This window comes from Elgaria multicarinata, chromosome 6 (assembly GCF_023053635.1).
Source record: "Elgaria multicarinata webbii isolate HBS135686 ecotype San Diego chromosome 6, rElgMul1.1.pri, whole genome shotgun sequence".
In the NCBI taxonomy this organism is placed as follows: domain Eukaryota; kingdom Metazoa; phylum Chordata; class Lepidosauria; order Squamata; family Anguidae; genus Elgaria; species Elgaria multicarinata.
The window spans coordinates 73,101,047-73,126,215 of NC_086176.1; the positions used below are offsets into that span (position 1 = coordinate 73,101,047).

A 25,169-nucleotide genomic window follows, 5' to 3' on the forward strand; every position below is an offset into this window, starting at 1 on the left:
TGTTTTAAATATGTAATTTTGCATTGCTGCTGTTTTTATCTGGTTGTGCTTTTTATATTGTATTTTATATTATGGTTTTATACTGTTGTTTTATACTTTGAATGGTTTTAATTTTTGTGAACCGCCCAGAGAGCTCCAGCTATTGGGCAGTATAGAAATGAAATAAATAAATAAATAAATAAATAAATCATGTTGTCTGAACCCAGTCAACATTTTTTTTTGAAAAAAGATGTCAATAGGTTGGGCTTAGTCCACCTCAGAAAATTTCTCACTGAAATACATGTGTGCCCAAGACACTATTTATTTATTTATTTATTTTACTATGGACTGACTGTACACGTTAGCTGAGTTAAGGGATACAAATTCAGGCTTGAATTATGTGAAGTTGCATGTAAGTCAACCCCATTTAAATCAAAGTGAATCATGAATACAACTATTAAAGGACTGTAACCCTCTATTTTATCTCAATTCTTTATAGAAAAGAATACAATAAAGCAGAGTGAAAGATAGCTTTTGTCTGCTTGCACCCTTCTCTCCTGATAAGTGCCACCAGCATCATAAAGGGGGGAACAGACTATATCAAAATGTGAGCAAGGCTGAATTTTACATGAATTCAAATCTTTGGCTGTAGGCATTTCATGTTAGATAACTGAGTACCATCATTTTTTGTGCTCTTTCACAACATTGTGTTCCTACAGCCTGATGAGCTGCTGAAGGCTCACTGTTAATTCCTGGAAAGCAGATCTCCTTTGTTTAAAGAATTACTTCAAAGAGGCCGAGTTCTTCATCTTCTGGGGAGTCAGTGATTCACAACAGATGATCCTCAACATAATAGTCTCAGATATAGAATTAAATGCAATGTTGCTGATAGACCATCTCAAAAAGCCTTGTGACAGGCTCAGGTGTATTCATTTCATTGTTTTAAGCTCAAGTGGCTTTCAAACACAGTACCTTCAAGAAACCCTTTACCATCTACTGTGGAATCCCTGAGTGTAAGCTGAGGAATCTGCATATGCTGCAGAGGATTATAGGGCATATTGTTGCATCTGCACAATGCTGGACAGCAGAGAACATAAAAGCAGTCCTGTTGGATCAGCCCAAAAAGCTTATCTGGTCCAGCATTCTTTTCCCATAGTGGCCAACCAGATGCTCATGGGAAGCCCACAAGGAGCACATGAATGCAATGGCTCTACAATATCCTTCTTGATGTGCAGTGACCAGAACTGTACATAGTATTCCAAGTGTGATTGCACCATAGATTTGTATAAAAGTGATATGACATTGGCAGAGCACTGTAGCGGATTATTTTTGAAGCAATGATGGAACAACAACAGGTGCACTTTACTGCACTAAGTTGCTTTGTGTTCTTTTACAAAAGTTTTTCTCTGTTCTCTATAAACACCTGCAAATCCTTGACAATCCACGGTGTCTCATTTTATTTAGCCTTTTTATTGAAAACAACCCTAATAGGAAAAACTGGATTTGGAGGGGTGGGAGTTGGGGGGATACACATCTTAGGTTTTAAAATCTATAATAGAGAAAAAGTAACTTGTTCTATAATTCCATATTTTAAGCAACAGTACTAACATCTTTCAGACAGGTAGCGATGTTAATCTGTTGAGCAAACACTATGAAGTCCTGTGGCACCTTATACTTGTAACTCAGGAAACAAAATGCATCTGATGAAATGGACTCTAGTCCACAGAAGCTTATGGCAAAAATACTTTGGCTAGTCTTAATGTGACACAAGAGAATTGTTGTATTCACATATTTGAAAACATTATAACATGAGGGCTAAATATCAATTGTGTATATGAAAACGTTAACCACTAGTCCCTGACCATTTTCTGTTACCATATTGCTCAAGCATCACTAATTATCAAAGATATTCTTGATTTGATTTTTTTTAAAGTGCCCTTACAATGTCTCTCAGTTTGTTTGTCTTTTGCTAAAAGATACTTAATAACGTTAAGTTTGTTTTTAATGGACCCCAGAATTGTTGTTTTAAATGGATACTGTTGTTGTTTTTATACTGTTTTTATGTTTTTAAAAAAAATTGTGTACTTTTAATGTTTACTATTTTTAATTGTTGTAAACCGCCCAGAGAGCTTCGGCTGGGGGGCGGTATATAAATGTAATAAAATAAATAAATAAATAAATAAATAAATAAATATTATGATGCACACCAAACTAACAGTGAAACATCTCCAAACTCTCTTTATAGTTTCTAGTGAATGTACAACTGTTTGGAAATAATATGCATAATTTCATTGTGCAAACACCATTTTGATTCAGTTACCATGCTGTCCAAAAGTTGAGGATCACTTCACGTTTGGCATTTCCCCCTATATGGTCATTCCATTCATGTAGGAAGAAACACATACATTGCTATGAGAAAACAACACATGTGTACTTGGCTGTGTTTACAGATGTTCAAAAGTTCAAACTAGTTCCTCACTATATCATGGATTTCAAAATGCTCAGTCTGTCCCTGACTCTCATTTTACAGTCCAGAGACTGAAACGTATGGCTATAAGGAGGTTGTTTTGTCCCCTATGTTCCACCCCTATTGCTCAGTGAGCTAGAGTATGAAAAGCACACAGAAAAAAGTGTGATCACAGGCTGATCTCCAATACTAAAATGTATGTATGTGTATGTCCTCTCTGTAGTTCCATCAAAGTCAAAACCAGATAATGAAATTATGTTGCCTGGCTGAGAGATCACCTGGAAACCATATGAAAGCTATCTTCAAGCTCACTAAGGAAGAGCAGGGCAGAGTTAAATAAATAAATAAGACCAAGGCATTCTACAGAAGCAGTGCAAGACCTGCTTATTTAAGTAGGTTTCAATCAGAATAATGATAATTTATCTAACTCTCCGGGTCTCTGTATGTGTGCGTCTACGTGTGCACACACACTACAAACACGCCCTAAGCAGGAATAGCAGCATTTTCTAGAAATATAGGCATTTAATAGCATTAAAATTATTTGACTTTTATTTTAGTTCATTCAGTTAGCATGGGGCTTTATAATTATTATTCTATCAAGAAAGTCCTTCATACTTGCCCACCTGTTAGGGCAGTTAAGTGGGCAAGTGCAAGAGAGGAGGCCTTTTCCACAGTCCACCAGGTTCCAACATTGCAGGTTTTGAAGAAGGCCCTGAAGACTTACTTGTTTACTCTGGCCTTCCCCTGACTATGGTTTATCAGACTGGGTTGTAGCTGCAACTGTGTTGTAAGTTCTGTCTTGAGTTGGTGTTTCTTGTTCCTTGGAACATTTGCTGTTTTTATTACTGCATCACTATTTTACTATATGAATTTTATTATTGTACGCTGCCTTGGTAGGGCTCCTGCCCTAAAAGGTAGCTTAGAAATGTTTTAAATAAATAAAACAATGTCAATTTAGTATGTCCCATTTTTCAGGGGTTCAGCTCCAGTAAATGCAGCAGCATGAGCAAACAGTAGGTCTGGCAAGCAGGGCCACACTTCATCTCAATGAGCAAGGAGGAAAGGTTACCCAATCAAATCAGTTTTGATCAGCATCACCTATTTACCAGTTCCTCTTTCTAGCTGAAGGCTTCTTTTCTGAAGCAGAAGTTTCTCACTACATGATTTCAAACAAAGATCTAAGAGGTTCCATGTTAAAAGCTTCTCTTTCATGTCAAATGTTTCCAATATATATTCAACCAATCCCCACTATGGCCTTCATTACATAAGTTAAACAAATTTTATTTTTTACGCAAGTGCCAGCATGAATTTAATTTGCATTTTACTTGTTTACATGGGATGATAAGAAAAGGGAATTATGTATTATCTTGCATAATACAGAAGAATCATGCTATTCCTTGTTTATCATATATTTAGTTCAACAATTGTAGATCAACCAGTATAATAGATGAGGGTGAAAACAAGCTCCCTCTGCCAAAGAACTTGCTTCATGTAAACTGCTCTGGAAGCATGCCTGACAGTGGACATACAGCTTTTTAAAAGAAAAGATGAATTATTAACATTTGGGGTTTGTACCACCACTCATCACAGGACTATCCAAACACAGCCAAATGCAAAGGATACCCATAACTAGCATCTTCAAATACATTGTGATTAGAATAAACCACTGTTCCAAAATTTACGTAACATGGAACTGCAGTTTGTTCTACACTAAAAGTGGAAAATTTCTCTCTCCTCCTCTTATGCGCTATCCCAAGATTTGTGCAGGCTCATTCACAGTAATCTAACCCGAAGTTTAGATTATCATTTGAATCCCAAATAGGGTAGATAAAGTATAAGAAAACTAGATTTGCAAACACTGTAAAGGGTTCGCTTCATTTTTTTTTAATGGTAGTACTAGTTGTCTAGATAGCTATTTAAAAACCGATGAATGTGTACCATTTGGAATTTTTTCAGAAGTTACCTAAAATAGAGAGAAGGATCATGTCCAGACCCTGTTTGGTGGTCCTCCATATCTTCCCTTCAACTCTGGACACACTGTGGTAAGCTCAGTCCTCTAGAGGAGTTGGTTGACATTCAAGTGATAAGGAACAAAGGCCTCTGTCAGATCCACGAAGGGACAAGAAGAAGTTGTTGGCATGTAAGGTTCTGGGAATTGGTAACAGTGTGCTTACTATAGATATCTCAAACATCCTGCTTTCATCTCTTGTCATGGTGACACTGGGCATGTCTACACTTAAGGGTGTAGAGGAAGGGAGGGGTGAGAATCACGGACTTACCTGCTTCTGCAATCCTCCCCCAGTATCTTGACGGTTGCACAATGTCCTGCAAGGGAAGAGGCATGTCGCGGCCACCATTCCACCACCACCCCTGGAACTGAGACGCAGCGCTATTGCACTCCAGCACATGTAAGGTTTTTTTTAAAAAAAAAAACTTTGAAATGTTCCCCACCCCCACCCCCTGATGGGCAGACTGCCCCTACGCAGCTCTGTGCCCGTTTTAAGAGCCCCGCTACTTGCGGGGAGGAAGGGAGAAGTCGGAATGGGTGCCCACACTGCCCAGGGTCCTTGGGATGGTCCCAGGACCGCCAGCAAAACTGGTATAACCGAGGTCTCAGTTATCCTGGGAAAATGAAGAGGTCAGCCCTGCTTGCCCCCGAAATCTCCTGTGCATCATTTGGACACACAGGGACGACCCCGGTAAAAAGGGCTGGAGTAGTCATGCTATTTCTGCAAGGACTAGCTCCTGTACTTTGAATGCAGCTAGAAACAAACCACAGTTGGTCCCTTTTATCTCCTTGGCCTCATCATCCCCCACTCTCCTATACCTTTTTCTTTCTCCTTCCCGTCTCCCAGAGAACCCTAGAACCCTGATTTGCCTAGCTCCATCTTCTTCAGTTCCCTCCAAACTATAGTTCAAAGCCCTACAAGATCAGATTGACTGTGCATGTCCATGGACTAGCCTTCCATGCACAGGCATCCTTGATTTCTACAATGAGTGGGCCTTTTCCAACCATCGTTCAAACTTTTTGCATCGATATCTACAGTATTCACTTTGTTTTCTGTCTTGTGTCCTTAGTATGTTTAGGTCCATTTGTGTTATATGAACTGATAAATTCCATTCTGGAGTTCATATAGTGCCCACCGCCAACCAGCTAATTCCTCAAAGTACTTATTGTGTAGAATAACCCTCTGTTCAAATAGATTTGGGGGGGGGTCTGCCCACGTACTCATCATGGTATGATTAAAATCGATCATCTCCAGACTCCATCTTGCAAGCAGCAAAAAGGAGGGATTTTAGGTTTAAAAGAAGAGAAAGACACCATGTACATAGTACCTGCTACTATGAGGAGACATGTGTACATGGCACACTCAAAAATGTTTATGATGCTGCTCCATTTTACTGTCACATTTATTTCTTTTTATCTTACAGGATAACACTAAAAACTACTACAAGAAAGGTATTATATATGCACTTTTAACTGTTGATTCTTAAAAATATTTTTGCATGTGAACTGCCTAAAGATTTTCTTATATTAAGCAGGACATAAGTAATACAAATAAATAAAGCATGTGGCTATCTATACACCTGGAAGTATGTGTATAATATTATTTGTTAATATGAAAAAAATGAAAACAATTGTAAATCTCTACATGGAAAATAAGTTAAGTTTTGAAGCCCACCAGGCTTAGGGGAAATATTTTGGGTTGGATTGAATGGTGTCATTCTGCTGGCAGAAATGCTTCGGTCAAAGGAATCAGGAGGGGGTGTTTGTTCCCCAACCCCAGCACATGGCCTCAAAATCTGCTCCAGAGGGCTGGAAAACCCTCCAGAGCAGATTTTTGGTAGCACAAAGGACTGCAGTGGGGAGGAGAAAGAAAATCTCATTGTGATAGCAGACGTCTGCTAGCATGACATTGGGTTTAATCCTCTATCAGTCTCTATTTAAATACATTATTTGCTGCTTACTGTCCTGCCAAGAGCTTCAGGAGCTTCTGTTCTGTGACTCACACAAATGCAGTTCCTTATGCAGAGCTATACAGCCTAACAGCTTTGAACACATTTTCATGGAAACAAGTTCCACCAAAATTAATGGAACTTAATTTCAAGTAAATGTGTCCATCATTACAGAAGTGCTGCTGTTGGTCTGAAGGCTGCACAGATGTCTAGAAGACACACTGAAATGAAAGTGAAATATTAGAATTACAGATACACTTTGGAAAATGCTGGATGTTTTCTTTATGTTGCTGGAAGGTGACCTTTCCTGAAAACTAATTAAAATTATGAAATGCTCCAGGAATGTAAAGCTGTATTTGTCATTGCCTTTAGCATGGTGCATAATAACAATTGTCATCGCAAACAGAGGTTTGATATTGGAGCTTTAATTGCAAAGCTTACTGCATGTATGTTAATATGCAATGCAAGCTCTTCTCAGCAGGTGCTCTATGTGATGAAGTTAGTTCGATGAATAATTCATCAAGGCAGCCACTTCTGCCAAGATACAATTTGCAATGTTTTTCAAGTCAGATCAGTATAAACCAGGAACTGTCATTGCCAATTTGTTTCAGTCCAGATTCTAAAGGTCACACCCTCAACACACTACAGAGGTTAGATATGCCCATGTCAGCCATCACATAATGTTTATACTTCCACACTTACTCCCGTACAACCAAGAAGAGCTGACTATTTTCTGTACAGTTCACAAGTGTAAGGTTTTGGAAAGCAGTGCTTCATGTAAAGTTGGAATTAATACATGTTTGCTGCTGTCAGTCACAAATGTGTATCTCTACCCTGAATCATTATATATGGCCATTTCAGATGTAACCTTGGGCTTATGTACTCCTCCATTTCCGCACCCACCGTACCTCTTCTAGCACAGTCCAAAGGAGAAGATTGGAAGCATCCACTTCTTGTTCAGAACTCACCATTGTTTGTGATCCTGGTTTATTTCATAAACCATAATTTATACTAACAACGGTTTCAGCATAATGATAAACCGCTAAGTATAACAGGAAGCAAAGCAAATGCTTCCATTCTTCTCCTCAAGGCAGTACCAGAGGGGAAGAGGAAAGGGGGTGCATTTTAAATTTGGTATTAGAGATATGCAATTATGTTTAAATTTATACATAAAAATATAAAAGTACAAACATTCAAATTTTCTGCAGGATTTTGGTCATTTACCAGTTGAAAAAGCAGCATGTTATTGATAGCAATTGTTTTAAATATCTGAAGGTACAATAAATAAATTTAAAAATTACAAAAAGCAAAAAGCATTTCTGCTTGTATTTCAGATTATTAAATCCTTACCACATATCTAAGATTTATATTTTCTATTTTGCCATAGCAAACATCCAAAAGGGTCAATGGCTGTTTAGCAAAGTTCCCTCCCAAAGTCCACGGCAATGCAAGTTTTGATAGATCAGAAACCTGAAAGAAACACAATAGGGAAATTTAACACATTTAACACTTTAAGTGTCGGATTAAGAGTTGTATTCATTACATTTGTGTTCATACAATTAAATTCAGCCAGCGTAAAATCAGCTCAGTTTACGAAGATGGATAGTTTTCTAGATAGTTTCAACTTTCAGTCATCAAAATACTTTTTTTTTACTACTTCAGTACTTTCAATAACAACATTTAGACAGTTTAAATTTACATTCAACAATCAAAACATCAGAAGCAACTGTAATAACACAATTCATTGGACTAATCCTAATTAGTCTTAGTGGCTTATTGCAATTATCAAAACAAATCTGGGTCTGGGTCTTTGTAGGAATTGTTTAAAAAGGCATTTTGAAAGAACTCACATTTTTATTTACAGTATTAGTCCTATAAATAATACTGCCCCTGTTCAGATGACACCTTAAACTATGGCTTTAACCATTGTGAATAAGGCTTTTTGCCTTATTCACCATGGTTAAAGCTGTGAATTAAGATGTCATCACAGGGCGAATTACATGTATATAGCACTTCATTTTTTGAATTATGTAAAGAGCAGCAAATCAACGTAAGTAAAATATATGTGTTGTAAAGTTAAAATTTCCAAGATAATACCAAGCTATCATTTGGAGTAATCCAGAGGATCTCAATTATTTCAGTTGTTTTAAAAACTGCCCAAGTCTTTCCAAGTATAACTACAAGGCAAAAGTCATGTGATTACTTGTCTCCTAGCCTTAGATCCAATAGTGTTCTTCTGCCAGTAGAATGGGAACTATTGGTGGAAGGGATTACTGTTCCCCACTACAGTACCCCACTCACCGCGTAAATCTGCTCCAGGGTGTTGGGGACTCTCCAGAGCAGATCTGAGGGGCACGCAGAGGAAGAGGAAGATGGGGAAGTCCACTCATGTGACATTGGATATAAACCATTTTATTTACTACCATTGTTAAATTAGGGACAAGCACAGTTAAAAGAAAGGGCAAAGAAAATGGACCTACGAATAGCTTTAAGGCAACTGAGAAAGGTTCCTAAAGAATCAAAACAATTAAATTTAAAACTAAACTGGGGGTGGACCACCACCGCTAATGCTCAGAGACACATGAATAGGGCACATAGCCATTTCTACTACTGTGATTTGGTAAAGCTGAGCTGATATTGTGCAGCCTAATTCAATCAGGAGTGTATTCATATTATCATTGCTACTCTCACACAACAGTGCTGACTACTGAATTTACTAGATTATAGGTATCAGTTAGAACCAGGTTTTCTGAAGGAACCCAACAAGGTCCAGACACTGCAGCTACAATTTGGTCAAATTGAAAATCTTGTGATAACTATAAAGTTGTTCATTTAGTGGAATCCTTCAGACATCCTAAGATATTCCCCCAAAAGAAAACCATTTTTCAATTGACAAATTGGAGACCACAAGTGGGTTGCAACTAGCCTAAGTTGAGTAACACTTGGGACACACTTTTCTCTTTTTGTTCAGGGCTACTTTTTTAAGATAAGGAGAAACCCAAAGAAAGGACAGGGGAGGGAGAATGAGCCAGGCAGAGAAAAGTTAAAAAGTTAACTGTGGACCCCATGTTTCAGTTTGGTGCTAATGATGGGTCCTGGTGGTTGAAGAAATTGAAGATCGTAATCCACAACACTAAATTAAGGCGTCTCAATCTATGATACTATGAGGGGACAGAAGGATATATACACAGGCTCTAACAACAGAGTCAGGGCCTCCCATTTCAATGCCCATAACAATTGCAACTCACCCATTTAAGAACTTAAGTACCTAAGAAGAGCCATGCTGGATCAGACCAAGGGTCCATCTAATCCAGCACTCTGTTCACACAGTGGCCTATCAGCTGCCCATGGGAAACCTGCAAGTAGGACATGAGTACAACAGAACCCTCCTGCCCAGGTTCCCAGCAAGCATTTTAGAGCATTAGAGCACTGATTACATGCATCCAATAAATCAGGCATAGATGTTTATTTTATTTATTTAAGCATTTTTATCCCGCCATTCAGCCAAAAAAGGCTCTCACGGCGGCTTTCAAAAATATTTCTTGATGTTGAGATCTCAACCCCCAGTAATATCTATTGGAATCTCAAATGTTCTTAATAAGAAATAGAACTCTATATACTGTATACAGAACAGCTTTCGTAACACTAAGTCTTCTGTATATTTATGGTTTCTCCTTTTATTGGCCATGGATGCTAAAGGTGCTTCCACTCTGCCTTGACAGGTCCAGGACTTTAAGCAGACTGTTTACTGAGGTACATAAGATGTACAACTGATCAAGGCTGGATGCTACAAACCAAAACACCACAAGCATAAGGTATAGTAGCAATATTAAGCATATTGCACAGGAAGATATACAATCCAAAGGTTATAATCATGCAATGGCAGGGAACCTATGTTGTTGGACTCCAACTCTCATCATCCACACCCAGCATGGCCAATAGCCATGGATGATGTGAGTTCGAGTACCCATTCCTATAACAGTGCAAGGATTTAGATTTAAAGGTGGGTCAAAATGGCCACAACGATGCAATTTATTTATATTTATAATAAACAATTGAGTAGATACCATTCTGAATGGAATTTTTAAACACACATGCACACAAAACCTTGTTCCAGTTTAATAAAATGATGAGTACAAGAGCTTTCCTTGCCAAGCTGACTGCCAACTCACAGAGGCTTACTAATGATGATGGAACCGTGGCAATTTGAGCATTCTAAATCTTGCACCTGACCCCGTCATTTAACTTGCTGTCCACTGGCTGAATTAGGAGCACCACATGCAACTGTACATTTCTCAATATGCAGCAAATTAGTTTTGAATAAACAGATTTAATGGAGGGCTCATGGTGTAACTTCAGCCCTGACGAGAAATCAGTCCTCTCATATGAAGTACATATTAATGAGTCAGTCATGTGAACCATGCTATTAGTATAAACAAGGGAGAAAATGAAGCTTTGATGACATATCAGTTGCAATTTAGTCTTTTTCCAAAGGCCCTTGAAGAATATGCTATTCTTTTTTTAAAAAAACACGAAACATCAGGCTCATGCTTCAGAATACAATTATCCCCCCACAGACCTTGTTTCAGGGTTTTGAAATCAGTTGTGTAGTTGTTGTTTTTTATAATCTATGGCATAGAATGTACACCAATAGCAGCCAGAGAAAGCTCCCCCCCCCCCCGCCGCCCCAGGCACGCTATAGCATCAGAGTAGAGCAGCCAATGCAGAAAGAGCTCCAACAGGCAGAAAGGACAAAGGTTAATGAGAAGATTACAAAAGGGAAAAGGGCAGAGGTAAAATTTGAGACCGTATGGGAGAATACACACAGCCCATCCTAATTAGAGGCTCAGTATCTATATTATGTTACATATTAACATATGGCCTCTTCAAGATCCCCAAGCCACCTATTAATATGTCCCACACTGCCATGGGCCACATAAGCTAGATGTGTTGGGTTTTTTCCAAAAATGTTTAGCACTTGGACTAGCTAAGTTTCCTGATGTAAATTACCAGATAGGATGGGTGTCTCAAGCTCAGGCGTCCAGTGGTCTAAAGGTTCCTTACCTTGTCTGTTTCTGGTACCTGTACCTGTCCTCCCTCCTCCCTTATGTTCTGGGGTCAGGGGAGTTAAGTTTAATTAGGGCCTATGCAGGTAAATCTGACAGAAATTGGCCCATTTCATGCAGTCGATATCCCAGATAGTCTGGGTACTGACCTCACAAAATGGGCCTACGCGCCTATACCCCCGCGTGGATGTCCTGGGGACATTGGAAGTACAGCAGTTGCCCCATGTGGACAAGGAGGGAAGGTACTATTTCACTCCCCGCTATGTGTATGGGATCAATCAGGGACAGGTATCATCAACAGCCAGAAGTCCCTGAACAAGTATAAACCTGTTGGATTGGTTCTTAACTGGCAAATAACAAAATTCCAATTCCAAATTCTTATTCCAAGGAAGAAACCACTGCCATTGGGGTAAGCATAGAGAGAATGGGTTTCTCACTCAGCTTTTCCATGCCCAGTGTAAGTGAAATACATGCTTATGTTATGCTCAATTTTGCTCCTGTCTTCTGAAAGGGAATTTGTTGCTATGGGATAATGAGTGTCTGTGTGCATGAGCACATGTGAAACTGGAACCTTGAATAATACCACACCAACTCAGTGGTGTAACCATAGCAACAGACATGCTGCTTTAAAAGAATAAGAAAGATGCATCCAATATACTGTACTGTAGAAGTAAAATGTACTGTAATATTTAAGAAATGGTCTGATTGAATGCCTATCAAATTTCCCTTTGATAGCTTAACTAATCTGATTATTATTATTATTTTAATAATACTGTATTTCTTCGATTCTAAGACACACTTTTTCCCCATATAAACATCTCTAAAAAGGGGTGTGTCTTAGAATCGCGGGTGCGCTTATTATTATTTCTTAGAATAATTTTTCTGTTGGTGGTACTGAAATTAGTGTGCGTCTTACAATCAATGGCGTCTTAGAATCGAAGGAATACGGGTAAAATAAAATATAATAATATAAAAAGATTTTAAAAACCAAGCTACTGCAAGTATAAGTATCCCTAAACCTACCATATGACACCCTTTCATAGAAAGTATGGCAAACAGTATTCTTCTTTGGATCCTGCCCGAGGTACCAATTGCGGCCTGCTTCAGGTTACAACCGTGACTGCCACATTGCACCACTTCTTCCTTTCATCACTTGGGTCAAGAGAGGAGAGGCAGAGTCTTCAGAAGTTGTCTGCTTGTCCAGCACCACCAATCCACAGGCTTTCCCTCCTGATGCCACACTCTGTACTGTCCTCTGTCACAGGCATTATAAGAACATAAAAAGAGCCAGACCAAGGGTCCATCTAGCCCAGCACTCTGTTCACATAAAAGCCAACCAGCTGTCGACCAGGGACCCACAAGCAGGGCATGACTGCAACAGCACTTTCCCTCTCATGTTCCCTGCAACTGGTGTACATAGGATAACTGCCTCTGATAGTGGAGGTAGCAAATAGCCATGAGGACTAGTAGCCATTGATGCCCTTCTCCTCCAGGAAATGCCTTACGTGTTATTAGCTCTGTTTGAATCACAGTCTGACAACCAAGATACAGATGCTCTCAGATTCTTAGCTCATGAGACTACGCCTGCATTCAGACAACACAATAGTCAATGGTGGGCTAATAACCAACTCAACAGTTATTTATCAAGGGCTACTCCCCCCACAACATGATAATAACCATAGTGTAGATTAGGATCAGCCTTGAGTTGACTCACTCATCCCCCCTCTCTCCCCCCCTCAGTCCTCCCGCTAGTATCCCATCAGCCATTGCTCCCGAGAACCAATACTGCCGGCTGAACTAGCATGGCAGCTGCCACTTCGACCGCTCTTGCCTTGCGACTCTGCGGCTGACGGAATAACCCACAGTGGCCAAGGAAATAACCAATGGTGCCCTCCACACAACATGATAACCCACAGTGGGTTAAATAACCAACCAATGGTTATTGTGTTGCCTGAATCCAATCAATATCTACCTCTATACTTTAAGTATCAAACAATGCTGCCTCTTCTTTTATGTGTCACTAATTCAAAAATCAATTTTTATCATTCAAAGTACAGTTTTTGTAACTTAGAATTAATAAGGCTGGAGTTCTCAGTACATTTATATCTGCATTTACTAAAAACGAGTACCATCTTATTTATTTTCTGGAGGAAGACTGGTTGCATACGCCATAAAATGACTGTACTATATGTAATTTATTTCAGTTTCTCTGTCACCATTTTCTATAGCCTCTCTTACTTCTAATATCTCCATTTTCATTTTCTAATTAAAGTTTTGGGGGTGCTTTGGGAAATGATAATTTTTAGTTCTGTAAGGTACATGCCATGAATATAGTGAGTAATATTATGCAAAATTAACCTACACAAAATTCACCAAGCATTTCCTGCTGCTTCTTGTAGAATTCAATTAGTTTGACATATAGACTATGAAAAAGTGATTTCTAGTATCAGGGAGATAGGACAAAAAGAGCTGAGTTGAGTTTCCTGAAAAAAATATAGGAGTTTTTTTTTCAGTTGCTGCCTCTTGATTGACATCAAAAGAAATGCTAATTTGTCAGGCTTGACAGGTGAATGTTTCTGTGTCGTTCTATGATAAACTGTAAAACTTTTAATAGGAAGGAGTGTAACACAAGTAACAAATTAAACAGAGGCCTCCAAAAACATCTCACAAGGCTACCTAATTCAAGATTTACATTTAAAAAATCCCAAACACATTTTTTCCACATTGTTAATACAATTTGTTACCTTTCCTCTAAGGAGCTCAGGGACAGTGTAGACACAAGTTATCCAATTCATCCTCATGGCAATCTGGGAGGTAGGATTGCGTTGGAACACAGTGATTTATCGAAGTCCACCCAGGGGCATGGCTAGACAAGGGGGGTGGAGGGGGATGATCTCATGATATGATAATCGTGAGACCCTCCCCCTCAGTCTACATGCGACGCACAATGTCCCAGGAGGAAGAGGACATCACGGGCGCCATTTTTTTGTTTTTTTTAATCAAAGACGAGCGCAGGAGTGCTCCTGTGCAAAATGTAAGGTTTTTAAAAAACAACAACAACACTGATCCCGAACTCCCCTCCCCACCCCACCCCATCTCCCCATCAACCCTCCTGCTCAGTTCCTGGCTCCTCATGGTTACTTGCGAGGAGCCAAGACAAAAATGGGGTGCCCGGCTCATCCCAGGACCACAGGAAAGGTCAAGATTAAAGGGTAGGGTAATATCCCAGGGAAAGGGAGGGATCATCCATCCCTGCTCCCGGGATCCCCTGTGCGTCATGTGGATGCACAGGGACGGTCCCGGGGCAATCTCTGGGATATTGCCCCATCTAGCCATGCCCCAGGAAGAAAAACTTCTTTGTCTAGCAATGTTTAGCAAGTGTTTCTGAAACGTTAATGGTCTTTAGCCCATAATCCAACAACCTAACTCTGTACTGGATTGTGGCTCTTGTCTTTGAGTGAATTTTCATAGTGCCCTTGCACATGCAGAGAGCTAAAGAAAAATCTATTAATTTCACAATCACCTGCCCCAATTCCACATCTCTAAGCAGATGTTACTGCATATTGCAACAGACAGGTTTTGGATAATGCTCTTAGGCAACGTATTTCCCTAGTCAGTTACATACTACTCTTTTTTAATTGTTATATAAACCGATTAGCAGGCACTCTTTTTAAGGAAGTTTATGAATTCCAAAAAGGAAAGTTTGATTTAAGTCCATTTATCGTGATTGCTGAAAGCTGCACCTACAAGATATGTAAGGGTTTTAGCCCTAACATCAAAACAATCAAATCACACATGAAATCATAAAAGTTACTAAGAATCTTTTCCATATGCCATTTTTATGCCAAATTCAGTAAAGCCTTGAGTTTGGAATTCCTAATGAGCAAGATTAAATAGCCTCCCTGGTGCTAGTAAGGATCCATTTGCCATGAAGGAAAGCAGAAGAAGAGAAGCCCAGCAAGGGAGCTCATGCCAACTGCTCCTGAAGAGGCCACCAAGTGACCAGAAAGAACTGTTAGGGTGGCCCCTCTCCCACCTTCTGTGGGGGCACTTAAGACTCGTGTGCCCTAAGGATAGGCAGAAGTGAAGAAGCCAGGATCTCTTCTCAATCATCCCAGAGTGCAGGACACGGACTAAGCAGAGGGCATGAATCTCTTCTCGATCATCCCAGAGTGCAGGACACGGATTAATGGGCTCAAGTTACAGGAAGCCAGATTCTGGCTGGACATCAGGAAAAACTGCTTGACTGTTAGAGCAGTACGACAACGTAACCAGTTACCTAGGGAGGTTGTGGGCTCTCCCACACTGGAGGCATTCAAGAGACAGTTGGACAGCCGCCTGTCAGGGATGCTTTAGGGTGGATTCTTGCATTGAGCAGGGGGTTGGACTCGATGGCCTTATAGGCCCCTTCCAACTCTATGATTCTAGTGGTCTTGGCTCCTGAAGGAACCAGCATTCAGCCTGAGAGAGCTCTGTTTTATATTTTCTACCATTTGATTCTTTTAGTATTTTAAAAGCCAAAACCACCACATTTGCCTTGGCAGAAAGGTGGCATATGAATGCACTAAATCAATAAATATTTTTCCTAAAATTATCTATGCTTAGTTCAAATCTGGTTCAAATCTGGTTACACCGACCATCTGTGAAGTAAGCATTTGCATGCGTAAGTGCTCTCACGCAACAGGAAGCATCATGTTGCGCTCAGGAATCTTTGCCCTGGAATCACAAAATGGAAGAGGAAGAAAAGGCCAGCACATTTGATGCTGGTGAACTGTGTGAAACATTTATTTGTAAAGGGGTCAACAACATGGTTAATAGAATGTGTCTGCACCAAGAATTTTTCTCTCCTAGTTGCATTTTAGAGAGCTAGATTATATAAAGAACTTCAAAGAAGCTCTTATTTCAGGCTATCTAGGCACAGATGCTTTATTTCTCTCATAACAGGCTCATGGTCTGAAAATAGTTTTGATCTTTTTGAAAAGGTTTTAGCTATTTTATACTCAAAGGGGGGAAATCAAGGAATGAATTAAAAATGAAGGACATCCTGATCCTAGGTGACTATTCTCAGGGATTTTTGTGAAGTCAGAATGTTAACCAACCACTGGTCCATCTAATGTAGTACTGTATACAGCAGCTGTCAGTAGTTGTCCCAGGAATCAAGCAGAGGTCTTTCTGAATCCCAATACCCAATATTATTTAAACAAGCTGTAGAGTAAAAATGGATCCTCATACATACAATACATGATCTATTACTGCGATGTAGACCTTTGTTTCCTTCCTCCAGCCACCCAGAACACAAGTTACTAAAAGCAAAAGTCTGCCACCCAGCTTAATTCTGGCCACCCAAGCTCGCCAAAACAGACAAAACAAACTATCAACAATAATTTTGTTATTCAACATAAAAAGGTCTTGCAACACTTCTTCAGGCTGTAGCAAAAAGCCCTTTTCCTTATGAACTACCCAAGAACATGATTGAAGGGTGGTATTAGAGAGATAATAAATAATACATAAAGTAGTCCTAGAGTTATGGGGCAGCCATCAGAGATCTCTCTCTCCTACCCCGGCTGTATGAAACGTGCTGCACAGATACATAAATGCAAGGCAGTAATGCAACCTCCCCAACTCTGACTGACCATCTCCCTTCTGAATAATTGGAAATAATATTACAAAGTCATGGCCACAACCTAGCATGCCCCCCCCCCCAAACTGAACGAAGTGTCCAATCCTCTCTTCACTATGCTATACTGGCTCTCTAGATCCTGGCAGCATTGCATACGCACAGCTGAGACGCATCTTCGCCAGAACCAAATAATATCCCCTGTGTATAACAAGAAACTTCTTTTACCATGCACAGGGTTATGTGGAGGGTGGGAGTATATACATTCAAGGTACCAAAAATCCCAATTGCTTTGTGATTAAAAACCAATGAAGTGCATACTGGACAACTGGCACAACTTCCGGCTTTACAGACAACAGAACTGGTAACCTATAATTGGGCATTTCTCCCAACATCACCAAGCGTCTCCTTTGTTATAAATTGGAACGGCATTTACATTTCTTGAAAGGCAGGGTAGTTCTCTGTAGCTAATAGTATATTCTTCTACCTATACTATTTATAACCTTCTGAAGTCACTGGACTACCCCAGCAAGCACTGCAGCTGTGAACCATTTAAAATGGAATCCAATCCCATTCTAAAAAGGACTGGAGCAGGAGTATCCAAGGCTATGCTAATCAGTATTTGATGTCTCACCCACCCCTCCCTCTGCCATTCTGAACAATGTTTTTGCAGCATAGGAATATTTCTCCCAGTATCACTTACTCCGACATAAATGGAACCATCAGAATGGTTACTTTAACACTTGCCTGGTTTTTCAAATCCCTTGCAAAAGTTTACCTATACTATAAGTCCAGCTGGTCTGATTCAGGAAGAATACACGTTCTGCTTACATGCAACAACAAAACTGTCATATTGGCATTGGCCAACTTTGCTCTTACAGCTCAAATGTATTGAGCAAAATTTCTGACTTTGTATGTATGATTTGTTTTAGTATTGTTTTTATTATGCTTGTTGTAACCATAGGTTGAAACAATAAAGCTTTATTATTACTTACTACCTATACTATAATCAGCATTAAAAGGTTAATAACAGTAAAGCTTACATGTTCTTTTGAAAGCCAGGGGGGATATTCAATTGACAATGAATATTTACACAATATTCAATATACAGTAGCTATAGTAGAAAAATAGCAGGACACTAGTATATTCCTGATACTGTCATAAACTCACTTGCTGGTTGCTTTGAAGTTTGAGTCTCATTGCCTGGCCTATCTCAACGATCTGAAGAAGTTCGGGATGTGGAATGGTTACATCAGATGTAGTTCGTTCGATGCTAAGGAAAGAGCTGTATACGACTGTAAAACATTAGTATTCCTACAGAAGTATAACTCAATATATTAACTTAAATCACATTTTTCAGTCAACATGGTGATTGCTCCACTTTTAAAACTTTAAAGTCGATACTGTATCATAATGCAACATTGTGCATTATCAGAAAATCATGTTTTGATACTAATGCTGATTTTGCAACAGTGAAGTAGACACTCAAACACATAGCAAGGCCAAAAGCCACTTTTATATAGCCAGAGTGGATCAGATTATGAAAGTACTTTTTCAAAACATACCATTTAAGTATCTCCTTGAGCCTTAACACAATAAGCATTTTGCCCTTTATTGCGAGACATATTTTCCAGTTATGTGCTATTCTAACCAGCAATCAATATTCTCCAGTGTTTTGAAGAATATTAACCTTGGCCAGGATCCAAAAAGCCTTCAAGAGCAGTTACACACACACACACACACACACATCAGGGAATTACCAATTCGCCACCACCACTGGGTTACACCTTTTCCCCACTCCCCAACAAACACAAAAACTGCATTGTATATCACTTTGGAAGATTCTTCAATTCTCAGTAGCAGCTTTTCAGGGAGCAAGAGAGCTGAAAAAGTTACAGTGTGCAAGCAGAACACTGTGTACAGCCTTTTGCATCCTTCTGTATCTGTGCATTGAAGAGTGGCAACATGATTATTATTAATCTTTTTTCCTTTAAGCTCTCTAGTAAAGCAACATTTGAAAATGTAAAATAGATTAAGGAAACTACCCATCAGCTAGTCTCAGATATTCAGCAAGACTATGTGTTTGTTTATTTTTATATTAAAAAAAAATCAATAATCTGAATTTAATTTCCCCTTTCTCCTTTCTTTTCTCTCCTCTCCCTCAGTTTTTAGAAACAGCTTCCAAAGCAGCAAAATGAAATGGCCCTAAAAATCCTGGGACCTCAATAACATAATGACAACCTTCTCCTATACAAGACCTTTCAGTTAGCAGCTGAAGTCTTGCTCCACATTCCCCTGCCTTTGGATGTTAGGTGGATGGCTTTTTATTGCATTGCAATTATTGTACTGTATTGTATTTATTCATTACATTTCTATACCACCCAATAGCTGAAGGTACGTGAAACACAACCTTCCCAACCTTTACACCTAGGGTCTGGAACTCTCTCTGCCAGAAGTCTTTTTTTGGTGTCCATGTATTGTATGTTTGCTGTTAGGCTTTAATTTCCAGTCCCCTGATCATTTTTGTTGCCCTTCTCTGAACTCGTTCCAGTTAATCTGAGTTCTTCTTAAACTGTGATGTCCTGAACTGGACACAGTACTCAATGTAATGTACAACAAGCACAGAGTACAATGAAACTATTACTTCCCATCATTTTGAAACTATATTTCTATTTATGCATTTGTCTTTGTTTGAAACATATCACACTGCTAACGCATATTCAGCTTGTGATCAACTTTTCACACATACTATTGCCAAACCAGGGATCCTTCCCATCTTATACCTGTGCATTTGATTTCTTTCTCCTCAATGAAGACTTTTGTATATAACTTTGCACAAGTGCATATACCTTTGTCAGATATTGCTCACAAAAAGCAAATGCATCTGTTGTGATTAACTGGATAGCCTCTCAAGCATCCTCCAAAGAACAAACCAGAATAAACAGTCCTCGATATTACAACCATTTTACGAGCTCGCATTTTGTTACAAGAAAAAAATGTGCCAAACCATAGCTAAGCTCATTCATTGATTGACAGTTTTCCCATTCACCCTAGTCCCCTACTTCCTGTTTTGTATGCTGATCATTGAGTAGATCAACCACCACCTCCAGGATCAACTCCATTCACTCCCAGTTATTCAATAAAAGGAAAATATAAAGAAATGAGGAAACACTTAATTGTCGCAAAACACTGAAGAAATTGTGACCTCACTCTTGAAGATCCCTTCTGCTACAGAAGGCAACACAAAGTTGCAGTAACTCTTCAATAAGATGTTATCTTATTAGGTGTGGAAGTAGGGTTGCAACTACCAAGACTAATATATCAGCTTACCTCTTTAAAAAAGGACCTCATAATCCTCTAAATGCTCAACACAACACATGGTGGTCACTATTTTATCCATTATGGTTGTTTTCATATCTGTTTCAGTCAAAGAGTAGAGATCAAGTGTCTCTCCACTGCTTACCTAAGCTTGTCAGTAAGAGTTTCTAAAGAAGTGTTTAAGTCCAACATAAGAGCAGCTCGAGAACTTAATCCTTCTGTAAGCAGTACCACCTGTGGGGAAAAATCAAATACAGAATAATTCCTAAAAAAATTTACTTTCTTTTTGTACAATTTTTTTTTAATACTGAAATAACTATCATGATATCCAGGAAAAAAGTAAAAAGTGAGGTTTAAGTGGAAGCTGTGTGGCCTTGTTGCCACGGTTAACAAGCCATCCAGAACCTATAGGCTACTGCAGGGTTACCCATGGGTAACAAGCCATCCTGGCCAGGTTCACATGATACGATAAGCCATACTGCCAAGTGTAATTATTCAAATCCCCTGGCATGTGACTGGTTTGCACAGCATAGCTAAGAAGCTATCACAGCTGATTAACTGCCTGCCCACTGTTCAAATGCAGTCTACATTAGAGATGTAAAATTTCTGGAAATTTTGAAGCCACGGGGGGGGGGATTTTCTGGAGGGGTTCGGGAAGAAAACAAATTTCGGAAAAAATGAAAAAATGCATTATTAGCACTTTTTACAGATTGAAAGTAACTTTATTACTTTAGGAACATAAAATGTAATTATGTCTACGTTGGTTTGGCATAAAATTATTACATTTGGTATATCAAAAGTACAGTGTATTCAAACAATTATTACAAATTGAATTTACTTTCTAAATTTTTACTTTTGGGGGTAACAAATGGAGCTACAAGCTCCTGAACTGTTAGGAACACCTGAACTGTAAGGAGCCTCTTTGGTTTTGCCAGTTTTTGAGGAGCAGGCAAAAAACAATTTTAAAAAACAACCGAGGAAACCATCAACATTAGTAACAAAGAAAATTATTTATGTCTTCGCTAGTCCTCTAGTGTCAAGCAGACATAAAGCACCCGTTCCCATAAAAAGAACTGAGAAAAGGGGGACCAAGATTCAATGAATATGCATGAAATTTAATCAGACTCATTTTCTGAGCTAGAGCTATCACTATCAGTCTCAGTCGCTGATTCAATGGCAGTGCCCCCTAGAGAGTTGTAGCCTCAGTTTGCAACCTAGGACTTGCTTGTCCTTGGTGCACAGAAATTGTAATAATCTGATACTGTACATAGAGTTTAGAAATAATTTGGAGAAGTACATATCTGAACACCTTGTCTTAAACACTGTATTCATCATGCTAAAATAAAACATCCCATAATCCATTTTTTCTTCATTTTTTCAATTTTTCAGGAAAAAAACCCAAAAAGGCTTTGGGGGAAAAACGGGGGGGGGGGGCGTTGTTGTTGTTTTTCATTTTTCCCAGGGTTTTTCCAATCCTTCACATCTTTAGACTAGATGTCCTAGAGAGCATGTGGATAATGCCAAAAGCTACAACTCCTCATCTTCTATCCCCCTCTCTCTCGCTAATGCCTGGTAAACTAAAATGTGGCCCCTTCCAGCTATGCCTGATAGTTTGCAGCCTCTGCAATTAGCAGGCAATGAGGTGGAGCAGAATTGAGGGATCTCCCAATGCAATGATGTGGTATCATGCATTTCAGGTTACTAGGCAGAACTGCAGGGGAGGTATGTGCAGCTGCTGCTTTTGGTGGCAACCACCAGATGTCTACCATATCTAGCTTTAGCTTCAGTAGACCATTAAAACAGTCAAACGGAGCTAAAACAGCATCTTTAATCTCCAAGCATTCCCAATAAATTATTGCATGTGAAAAGAGAGAATTAGAACATAACCCAGACTGCACCACATCCCTAGCAAAGAGTCACTGGGACCAAGGTACACCACCCAAAGATGAAAAACATGGAGGTTTTTCTGGAACTCAGCCCAAGCCCCAATAAGGGCTCCAACTGCTCTGTAGAGCTGATGGATTTTGTCAAAAAAACAAGAGGATTCCCCACTACTATTGACAACATTGGGACAGAATTGCTGTGCATGAGCAAGCATTCATTGCTGCAATTCCACTTGACCTTCCTTCACTGTGGGCCCTGTTTACATATCCTCCTTTTAATCACATACACCCCTTTGCATGTTTTAATCTCATACATCCCTTTGATAAAGGCATGCCTTACTTCCTTTCAACTTTTGATAAGGATAGTCTCTCAGGTCAAGAGGTACGGTGGCAACATTATAGATATTGGGACAGATTCATTTTTGCACATGGCCCAGCAAGTGCCACTTGAAATTTATGCACTTTGCTCAATTAGAGCCTCATACCTAGTTTTTAATATCATCTATTAAAATGCTCAAATGCTCAACCAAAATTATCCAAACACATAAAGAAGGAAGAAAAAAAAGAAAAATGAACTATGTACATTAATACAGGAATTTAAATTTAAAATAGCGCCAGGAATTTTAAACAACTAATTTTGACAAAAGCTCTTTTCACATGCTCAACTGTTGACAACTTTCAAAAAATCTTTCACGTAAAATTCAGCTCAGTTTTTGATGAGTGTTTACCATTTTACCTGCCTTTCCAACTGTAATACTTGAGCCTTTAGAAGACTGACACGTCTTTCATCAAAACATTCATTCTTCCCTTCGTCTATAAGCTGTTCATATTGGCTTCTAAAAAATAAAATGTACTTTATAAAAATGTCAAACCTTTACATAATGCTATATTGATCTTTAATAACTGCAATTTATTGGAACAATTAGAAGTGATGTTAAAAGCAGAGAAGGGATTTTTTTTCATCTCCTTACAGCTGATCACTCAAAGACCCCGTTATTTTTCTAGAAATTGCCTCTGATATCTTTTATTGTACTACAAACAAACTACTGCCTTGCGTAGCCTGAATGTTCCTTAACAACCTGCTAGTTTCTTACCATCTCCCTGTGGGGAGCAACTCTGAATACACAAATATTAACTACTTTCTTCCTCCAATACATCTTGGAAGTGAAATGTAAGTGAAATGTAAATGGAATGTAAATATGAAGGTTCAAAAGTACATAGAATGTAAATTTGAAGGTTCAAACAGATTTCTAATGTAGACTTATACAGAAACTGAAGAAATGATTTTCATTCTGTTGATTTCTCAGAATCCTCTGCCATAATTGGATCATCCTCACAATATTCCACTTCACAGATAAAACAGAATTATCAGCTGCTTTTGTATTTTTATCTAGTATCAATATATATCATACCTTAAATCTTCTAATTCATATTTTAGTCTTCTATTTTCCTCCTGTAGTTTCTTAAAACAAACACCAAAAGCAATATAGTTAAATATATTATTAGAATGTTTAATATCAGGGGTAATCTCTCTCTCTCTCTCTCTCTCTCTCTCTCTCTATATATATATATATATATATATATATAAGGAAATGTTTGTGTGTCTTTGATGGACTCAAAAACCATACATCCGATTGTTACGAAACTTTCAAGATTTGTTCTACATTTATCTGGGATGGGTTTAGGCATAATGAAAATTTGGCCCCCCATTTTGAAAGCAAATGGTGGCCAATTAAAAATTATTGAAGCTGTACTTCAATGTAACTGTTTGTTTGTATATCCTACAAGACAACCTAGACACCTGAAGCTCCAGGCCCATGAAACTAAACACCTGAAACTTGCCAGACTACAAAGATGTTGTACAGAAAGCACCAAATGGAACAACTCAATCAAGAAAGAGAACAAGCCTCTAAGGAAGAGGATGAAATGTGCCAGTGGGAGTGGGCAGAATGGAATAATGGGTAGAGTTAGGGTCAGTTGGGAAAGTCAGTTAGCGAGTAGGAGCTGAGGCAGTTGTTTGGTTAGGAGTGAGAGAGGATTAGTTGAGATAGAAGTGAGAGCTGACAGGGATAGCAATTACTGAGATATTAGTAAGCAGGGGCAGTGCCTAGGCCATGCATTCACTCAGGCAGGGAGGGCACGATGTGTCCAACTCTGACAGCTGTGTAACTTTGATGGAAGTCTTCTCTGTATCAATCTAAAGCCAATTCCAACCCATGCGACGTCAGGTCTTTCCACTAGTTTCAAATAAAACAGATACAAATCTGGTTTCTTTTGAGAATACCTCTTGTATAACTTCAGGAGGGAAAAATCACTAACCAATAAAATTAAGTGGGCATGCCTCTAGAAAGGACACCTAATCCTAAACATTGAAATCATTTGCACTGGCATCTCTCTTCCATGCATACCCCAAATTCTTTCATTGCCACTATACTGTTACATTTTGAAGCATTTAACCAGAATGCCATTACATATTTACATCAAGTCTGTACATCTCATTTGAAAATACCAGTTAGCTAAAATAGCAGATGTTAAGGTAAGCCCTTTAAAACTCTGTATACAAACAAATACAATTTCTTATTATTATTATACCTTTTGGTCATTCCTGTTCATAAAAGGAATGCGCAGTTCATTGTTCTGTGAATCCTCTCTAAGCAGTGAATTATCTTGACATGCTGAACCTCGAGACAGGTGGCTGCCTGCAGGGTGCTTGGGTATAGGCTTTCCAACCTATAACACAAAAACACAGTGACAACTGTTCAAAAAACAAAAACAAACACAGACATCAAGAAAAGTAGGCAACAATGAACAGAAAAAGTAATGAATTTGATAGTTTTTGAATTCCCTTTGACTTCCAAGTAATTCCATGCCTAAAATTTAAA

At 38.9% G+C, this 25,169-nt stretch overlaps 1 protein-coding gene across 1 annotated transcript in view; it reads right to left on the bottom strand.

Annotated features, from left to right (window-relative positions):
• LOC134400294 (uncharacterized) overlaps positions 1-25,169 on the bottom strand; it is a 66,904-nt gene that overhangs the window by 27,108 nt on the left and 14,627 nt on the right. Inside the window, exons 2-7 of the mRNA XM_063128613.1 lie at positions 24,880-25,017; positions 23,700-23,749; positions 23,024-23,123; positions 20,550-20,638; positions 18,257-18,371; positions 7,754-7,873 (exon numbers count right to left, since the gene is read on the bottom strand). Of these exons, the coding sequence (XP_062984683.1) occupies positions 7,754-7,873; positions 18,257-18,371; positions 20,550-20,638; positions 23,024-23,123; positions 23,700-23,749; positions 24,880-25,017 (612 nt within the window). The remainder of the gene's footprint in view (positions 1-7,753; positions 7,874-18,256; positions 18,372-20,549; positions 20,639-23,023; positions 23,124-23,699; positions 23,750-24,879; positions 25,018-25,169) is intronic.